At 39.0% G+C, this 8794-nt stretch overlaps 1 protein-coding gene across 1 annotated transcript; it reads left to right on the forward strand.

Annotated features, from left to right (window-relative positions):
* Positions 1 to 7585: 7585 nt before the first annotated feature.
* On the forward strand, positions 7586 to 8500 carry LOC149449623 (olfactory receptor 5V1-like). Its single transcript, XM_089692993.1, has one exon. The coding sequence runs from the start codon at positions 7589 to 7591 to the stop codon at positions 8498 to 8500; it is 912 nt and encodes a 303-aa protein (XP_089549119.1). The 5' UTR covers positions 7586 to 7588.
* The last annotated feature ends 294 nt before the right edge of the window (positions 8501 to 8794 follow it).

Here is an 8794-nt window from a genome sequence, read left to right on the forward strand (position 1 = left end):
GTTCATATAGTGAACTCGGTGTAGAGTTATTCCCCCTGAGGTCATCACAGAGGACAAGGGGGCACTCTTTATGTCTGGAGGAAAATACATTTAATCTCCAAACATGGAAAGGTTTTTTCACAGTGAGAGCTGAGAATGTGGAATAGACTCCCTCAAGAGTTGGTTGTGGCCAGCTCAGTGGATTGCTTTAAAAAAGTCCTGGATTATTTCTTAGATACACAGAATATAACTGGATATAACATTTTTTAGGGAAAGTTGATGCAGAGAATATCCAATTGCCTCTCGGGGATCATGAAGGAATTTTTTTCCCATTCAGAAGCAAATTGGATCATGCTTTGCTGTTTTTTTTTTTTGCCTTCCTCTGGATCGACTGTGGGTGTAGGATTATAACTTTATTTTTGATGGTTGAACTGGATGGACTTATGTCCTTTTTCAGCCAGACTAACTATGTAACTATCTAGCAGGCTATCTAAACAGATTCTTCCATCCATAAAAGCCAGGCAAATAGAGGAATCCCCTGCACCAGAACATTTTATACTGACAGTGGGACTCTGTACTGTCAGAATACAGTGATCAGTGGCTGCATCTGTTTGGCTACAGCCACTGACTGAATACAAGTTTTCCGGCTTACCAGTTAGATCTACTTCTGTAAAACAGGGAAGGCCACACACAGATCAATGTTCAGCAAAAAGCTGAGTACAGGTTTATTGAAATGTAGCCTGTTCAGCAAGGACTGGTTGAATTTTGATATGCATATATGGCAGAGGATAGATAGATGGCAACCTGGTTTCATTTGGACATACTGTATGAATGAATCACCGCTACAAGAAGCAATGGGAGAATTATAAAAGTTGTAAGGCATGGGGCTTCCATTCAGCCTCCTCATCCTCCTTCCTCCTCCTAGCATTTTAGAGATGTACAGTTCTTGCCTCTTTTTGACCATTACCCATGACTCTTAACTGGGTAGGAGTTAATGCCCAAGTCCTACTCAAGTTCCCCTCAGAAAATAAATAAGTTGCTCCACACTCATAAGGTGGATCTCACTTGTCTCCAAGAGACCCATCTTTTGTCCTCCAGAATCTCCCATGACACTCAAAAATATGGCAGATGCTCAAGGCATCTATATATAACTACAGGGTTTCCCTCAAGGAACTAAGGGCATTATTTGCACTTGCTACTCCTTACACAAGGCAAATATAGTTTCTAAGTCATCTACTGTCTACACTCACTGGCCCTTTTTTAAGTAGACCTTGCTAGTACTGGATTGGACCCCCTTTTGCCTTCAGAACTGCCTTAATTCTTCATGGCAGAGATTCAAGGTGTTAGAAAGATTCCTCAGAGATTTTGGTCCATATTGACATGAGTTATGGTTGTCTTTCTATCATCTCGAACCAGTCTGCCCATTCTCTTCTGACCTCTGACATAAACAAGGCATTTTCATCCACACAACTGCCACTCACTGGATATTTTCTCCTTTTTGGACCACTCTCTGTAAACCCTAGAGATGGCTGTGTGTGAAAATCCCAGTAGATCAGCAGTTTTTGAAATACTCAGACCAGCCTGTCTGGCACCAACAACCATGCCACACTCAAAGTCACTTAAATCCCCATTCTCCCCATTCAGATGCTCAGTTTGAACTTCAGCAAGTCATCTTCACCACATCTAGATGTCTAAATGCATTGAGTTGCTGCCATGTGATTGGCCAATTAGCAATTTGTGTTACCGAGCAATTGAACAGGTGTACCTAATAATATTTTACAAGCTCATTAGAAACACTTTAAAAGTGTTGTTCTCATTCCACAACTACAACCTTCTCTACCTTACTGAGCTCACATTTCCTTATAAATGCCTGGAGGGAAATTTCATCCTATCTGCAAACTACACCAATTACTCACATCCCTAATCTAGTCATTCTGGGATTGGCTATGTTTTTGTCATTGTCTATTTCTCCAACAATTTACTTTGTTTTCTATTCATACAGCTCCATGGTTGGATCTTGGTGAGCTGTAAATGGATACTGCACAAACCCCATTCTTCTCCTGGGTTCTTGAACAATTCCTTTCTCTTGTTTTCTTATATCCTAAAGGACTTCAGGAGCAAGTGACCTATTTAAACTCATTGAATATTATATACAATCCCACAAAATGCTCTGGGAGACATGCAAAGTGGTTATTAGGGACAATATTATTCAACAAGCTTCTTGTTGGATGTGACAGACCCAACCAGGACATAGGGGTTAGCCTTCTACCCACTGATTATGGCCCATAGATAGAGCAGCGTTCATCACATTATTGTCCATCATTGGTGAACAATCTGTTCTTATCTGATCTGACCCTGGTTGGGTCTTTCACAGTAAAAAAAAGAGTGAATGGTTCACACAGCATGTCTTGAAAAGGAGCAAAATGCTGCCTTTCAGCTCTTTAAATGCTCCCCCTAACCCATAATATAAAATTGGTAAAATATTTCTGCAGAGATCTAAGTCACTGCCTCGCCAATATGGCAGAACACCACCTGTAATGAATATGCCAAATATTTTACACTTATGGCAGCAAAATTGGTACCATGTTGGCCAACATATTATGATCCCTATTCTTTGCTGACAATACACAGGGTTTCTACTTTTCCACAGTTTCAGCAGCTTCGGGAATCTCATAACATTCTCAAAGAAGACGTCACCTCTGCAATATCTCCCTCTGGACAGAGGATTCAGTTAATAACTGTGGTGTGTCCTTATACCATTTTCTTATCAGTCATCTTTGACCAGAGACCATGGATGGTATATTAGCAGGCATGGGCTTGCTGATATAAGCATATCCTATCACGTTGTGCCTTTGTACACACAGACCCCTGACTGGCTCAGCAGATCTGCCCCATGTTCTCTTCCCAAATGAGTGCAAAGCAGCCAGGCACACGGCAGCACCAACAGTCTCACAATTCAAAGAACAAACAAGGAATATATTTTTGAGATTTAAAGTGGTTCTAAAGGTTCAAGGTTTTGTACCTTCATGTATTCTATGCAGGTCCCCCCCAATCCTTACCTGAGCCCCCTCCCCAATCCAGGTTCACGTTCACAACACCCTCTTCTGTCTGAGAACTCTTCCTCCTTATTGGCTGAGACAGAAGCGGAGCCCATTGGCTCCCACTGCAGTTAATCATGGCCAGTGAATCACTGAGGAGAGAGTGGGGGACGTGGGGCAAGCGACTGCTCTATGTGTCTTATAGACACATAGAGTAGTGGGTTAGGACAAGCACGCAGTGTTGCCCCCGGGGCAAGTGGTTTTTTCTGAGAGCACTGCTTGAGGGGGAGGAACCAGGATTGGTGGTGGGGACCCAAAAAGAAGAGGACCGGGGCTGCTCTGTGCAAAACCACTGCACATGTTTGCTATTTTAAGAAAAACAATGAAGCTTTAGTGTCACTTTAATGCTTGTGTGTTTATTGCTCATGAGATTAGTGCATCATGTGTACTTGAATGCCTCCTGTGAGCCTCCAACTCTGATCCTCAGTGAACCCCCTTTGAGTGGACTCCAGCTTCTCTCAGAAAGTAGCCCCCACCTCAGCTTTCCCTGAGCTGGGACCTCAATTAACTCCTGCAGCTATGCTGCCCAGAAGGGCAGCAGCCTTTCAGGCTGGGTCTTCTCCTCTTGGACAAGAACCCTACTGTTCCAGGCCCCAAATTATTTATGCACTCCGCAGCCACCTACTGGCCATTTTGTCCCTCAGGGATTGGCTGAGACCACATGAATATTCAGGCCCAGGGTCTGCCTCTTCCAGTCCACCACAGTCTTGAACCCACTAGAAGGCATGGAGAAGTAGTTGAGCCTCCAGCCAGCAAGATCTAGAATAGACAAAAATAATCACACACAGCTTCAATGATTAGAGGAGAAAAATAAAAAGTGGGGGTTGTGTCCTATGAAGATGATGGAAAAAATTATGCTGTGCTACAAAATAACTAGAGAAACCCAACCCTGTGCGCAGGAAGAATATTTATTGTTGTATGTCCTATAAAGATGTTGCTTAAAAATGGTTGGCATTCTAGTAATTATCTACCATTTTTTAGGCCAAACTGCTATGTAACTAAATGGCATTAGACTGTTTTTATAGGTTTGCATAAAATAGCATAATATACCGTCACAAGAATCTGTGTGTGAATTATATTTTTGTTTGTTTATTTTCTTGTTTTACTTTTTTCTCCATAAAACACATTCCATAGGAGGAAGATCCTTTTTAATTGTAATTAGCCCCCTGAGATGTGACATCATTTGTAGCTCTATTCCAATTCCCTGTGGCTCTATAATGAGACATCATAAACTATAAAATATGACAAATGATCTTCACGCTAAGCGACAGCTGACACCAAGACTCACTTCCATGATTATTTGTGTGTTTCCATTTTGTGCCAAGGAGTTGGGAAGTCTGTAGATGAACCAGAGCTAGGCACAGCAAGTGGCCTAACATCATCACCAGCATGGTATGTGCATAACCGGCATTTCCTTACAAAGTTGGGCTGCTTTTAAGAGGACCGAGACAGAAATGTACTTTTTTTTTTTTTCAATAAAGATTACTTTTTTTTTTAATTATTCTTAATGCCTGTTTAAAGGTTTTTTTTTGGCACAGAAGGTTTTACAACTTTACATTGCATTATGTAGGCATTGCTTCTGACCATTTATAGCTTATGTATAATAAACAGTTTAATTCCTCAACTTTGGAGAATGAATAGAACAATGCAATAAATATTTTTAAGTCCCATTAAATGATTGCATGTCGAGAGCTGTCAGTTTTAAAGTACTAAACACAGTCAAAATGTAGAGCCATTTATTACAGACTGCTGTTATTATGCAAAACTGCAAGCTTGTAGCACAGAAGGATCCAATATATAGAGCCATTTATCCAAATGTTCACCCAGAACCTCTGGTTCATAAACAATATACATCCTAAATATCAAACCATTTATCTAACTGTCCATCCAGAGCCTCTGGTTTATAGACCAGATACATCCTAAATATAGAACCATTTATCCAACTGTCTATCCAGAGCCTCTGGTTTATAGACCAGATACATCCTAAATATAGAACCATTTATCCAACTGTCCATCCAGAGCCTCTGGTTTATAAACCAGATGCATCCTAAATATAAAACCAATTATCCAACTATTTTTTCTGAACATCTGGTTGATAGAACTGATACATCCTAAATATTAAGCCATTAATCCAACAGTTTTATAGCTCAGATACAAAATGTAATAATCTTGTATAATATTGGTTTTAAATTGTTATCTCTTTTTAGTGACAGGTAGACCATGGATTTTATTGTATTAGGCTTTGGAAATGATGAGATAGTAAAAGCAGACAGATAGACCACTTGGTTTTTTCCTGTGAGCACCCTATTATGTTTCTATCTTACCTTGTCCATTCAGAGAAATGTAGTAGGCCTTCGTGTTCATTCACTTGCTGGAGCCCCTAGAAAATATTTGAATGGTGGAGCGCTGAGAAAAAGGCCATTGTAAGAATTTGGTTGTCATGGTTAAGAATGTATACAGATTTGGGGGACATTCCCAAGGTACAGAACTTAGGGACAGAACTACATAGTGAGAAATCAGAGGAAGTCACATATGTACCTGTACAAAGATGTAATTCATGGGGTTCTAGGATGTCCTTGGGGCAGTGGAGCAGCATGGGTAAGGAAGCTAAGTACAGGTTCATCTTAAAACCACTATCTCGTGTTTATCCTTAGCCTTAAAAACTGAAAAAGCAGTGTATAAAGGGAGAAATTGATTCATATCCAAATCCATGAACAAATATAGTAATATATTGCAACTTGAGAGTCCTTAGATGTGGTGTCAGTATTCGTTTTCTATTTTTGAGGGCTTTCCCCTTTTATTTTCCCCTGGTAATCATGCCAGTAACATTTCCTGTCCTAGACCTTCCTCCTAATTAGGACTACTAAAATGTTCCTCACTCTTCATGTCCATTACATAGTGATGGGGGAATTGTAGTGCACAGAAGGCAGCTTTAAATGAAGATAAACTTGTCTGAGACTTCAATCTTGTTCAGAGGAAACAATTGCATTTCTGACTCAATCAATAGATATTCTTCTGTATTTGATGAAAATGTACTTAGCTCTAAAAAAGGAAACTTATGTAGTTATTACAGACGAGAATTGGTAAGCTGCAATTTATTACATTTTTGTTCTTGGGTCTATGTAGCCCTTAATTATATCTCTGTAGAGTATTAAAAAGATGAAGGCACCACATACTGTAGTTGAATACATCCAGTAGAGGGTTTTATTCGACATGTTACAAGAATGGAAAGCTAGCATGTTTCAGGAACCCCAACTGCTCATTCATGGGAATGAGAAATGAGATGAGTTTCTAGTTTCTCAGCCCTGACAAAAGGCCCCAACACATTGGCTGTTGTAGAGCTCTTATCTTTTCAATAGACATGTGAAATTTGTTTCATTATGAATCAAAATTCGGATGACATTTTCATTATTTGGAGATTCAGATGTATCTGAATTTCTGATCAAAATAGTAATGAACTTCAATGAATCCAAAATAAATGATAACTAAACGAATTAATCAAATTCAGATTTGAAAATGAATTTGAATTTGTATTTGAAAATCAATCTGAATTTGAAATGGACACAGTGCAATAAATACAGTAAGGTATAAAAGTGAAATAAGATGATGAATCTAACTTAGGCTGCTGAATTGAATAGAATATTATAGAATATAAAGGAATATAATAGAAAAACAGAAAAGAGTAGAATAGAAAATTCTAGAATAGAAGACAATAGAAAACATAGAATAGAAAAGAATAGAATAGAATAAATATAGCAGTCTTCTGAAATCCAAATTTCAAAATTGATTTGAAAATAATGAATATACAAAACAAATTCCAGAAACAAATAATTCTCACATAATAAATATAAAGGAACAAAATTCTTAACTTAACAAACAAATCTGATACGAAGCATATTTTTCTGTCCTGAGCATCTCTGCTTTCCAATACTCAACAGACCTCTCCAGGAACCCTTGGTGATATCCCTTTTGAGGGAGAGTTGCCACCAGGGGCGGACTGACCATTTGGAAACTCGGGCACTGCCCGAGGGCCCGGGGTCAGTAGGGGGCCCCATGAGATGCCCCTGGTACCTTTTTCAAAGGCTTTTTTGGGTTTGGGCAAGGACACAGGGGCCCCATGATCCCCTATTGCCCGGGGGCCCCATGAGTTGTCAGTCCGACCCTGGTTGCCACCAAAATGTTTCAGATTTTGGAACATTGATTCTCATGGACTCTGGAGTCCAGCACTCCTACAATTAACATCTTAAATTTATATCAGAAGAACAATAAAAGAATGAGGGTTTAAGATGAGTGGAAGATGTGAGAGAACATTTGGTAAAATAATTATGACTGACCTAATGTGGTAAACACAACAAAGTCTTTCACTTCCCTTTCCTTCACTTTCTTCCTGTAACAACCTTTTGTCTGTCATTATTACCTGATGCTTAATATTTATTTTGCATTCTGTCCTCTATATAATGTTTACTATTTGTATTATTTTCCCCCAGGCCACATGTGGTCAGAATAAAACAATGGTGACAGAGATGTTTCTTGTGGGCTTCGGGAATCTCCAACACATAAATAATTGTATTTTTGTTTTGTTCCTCATTACTTATCTGGCCACAGTAACAGGGAACATGTTAATCATAACCTTGATATCTACAAGTACAAATCTCCAGTCCCCCATGTACTTTTTTCTTAGCAACCTATCTGCCTGTGAAGTGTTTATGACCACCACGATCACACCTAACATGCTGTACATTGTATGGTGGAATGGAGGTTTCATATCACTCTATGGTTGTATCATCCAATTCTACTTGGCATCCTCATCCGGTAGTGCAGAATGTCTTCTCTTAACCGTTATGGCGTATGACAGGCATTTGGCCATTTGCAACCCTCTGAGATACTCTTCCATCATGAACAACAACACTTGCAACCATCTAGCAGCTTGGGCATGGGTGGTTGGCTTTACAGTCTTGGCCATGTTGATAATTACGATCTTCCACCTACAGTTTTGTGGTTCAAACACTATTGACCATTTCTATTGTGATCTAGCTCCACTTCTGCAGCTTTCTTCATCAGACACATATCTGGTGGATATGGAAGAAATGTTCATGGTCATTTTTCTAGGCATTGTCACATTTGTCTTGATCATAGTCAGCTATATCTCCATATTTCATACCATTCTGAAAATGTCCTCACGATCTGGAAGACGAAAAACCTTCTCCACATGTAGTTCACATCTGGCTTCTGTTTGTATTTACTTTGGATCAATATGTATTACCTATATGATTCCTTCTCAGCCAAAGAAGAAGATAAACAAGTTTACCTCGCTGTTGTACACTGTTGCAATTCCTCTTTTAAATCCAATTATTTATAGTTTAAGGAATCGGGAAATGATAGATTCTTTCAAGCATTATTTTAAACTTATTTATAAAAGTTAATAATCGGTGTGTATTTTTTTTTAATATGATTTAATAAGCCATCATGGCCTCCAAATGGTTTGTTTTAATAAGCAGATCACCAAAAGGGGCGGGTTTTTAGTTTGAACAGCATATTTGGTTATTGGAAACACAAAATATTGGAGGTCTAAAGTAGTCCTATTAGATTGGAGTAAACATGAAAAAGGAAACAGGTGAAGATTGTGGGTTTCAATAATTTTTTGCGTCAGTATTTTCCCTCAAGATTCACAAGACTTTCACATAAGATTCACTTATTATTTTAACTGTATTCAACTG

The sequence above is a fragment of the Staurois parvus genome, unplaced genomic scaffold, assembly GCF_062004578.1.
Source record: "Staurois parvus isolate SC_StPar_1 unplaced genomic scaffold, SC_StPar_1.0 ptg000609l, whole genome shotgun sequence".
Taxonomy (NCBI): domain Eukaryota; kingdom Metazoa; phylum Chordata; class Amphibia; order Anura; family Ranidae; genus Staurois; species Staurois parvus.

Bases quoted from the DNA above. Each gene is read 5' to 3' on its own strand.
- LOC149449623 (XM_089692993.1), top strand. From the start codon at position 7,589: ATGGTGACAGAGATGTTTCTTGTGGGCTTCGGGAATCTCCAACACATA.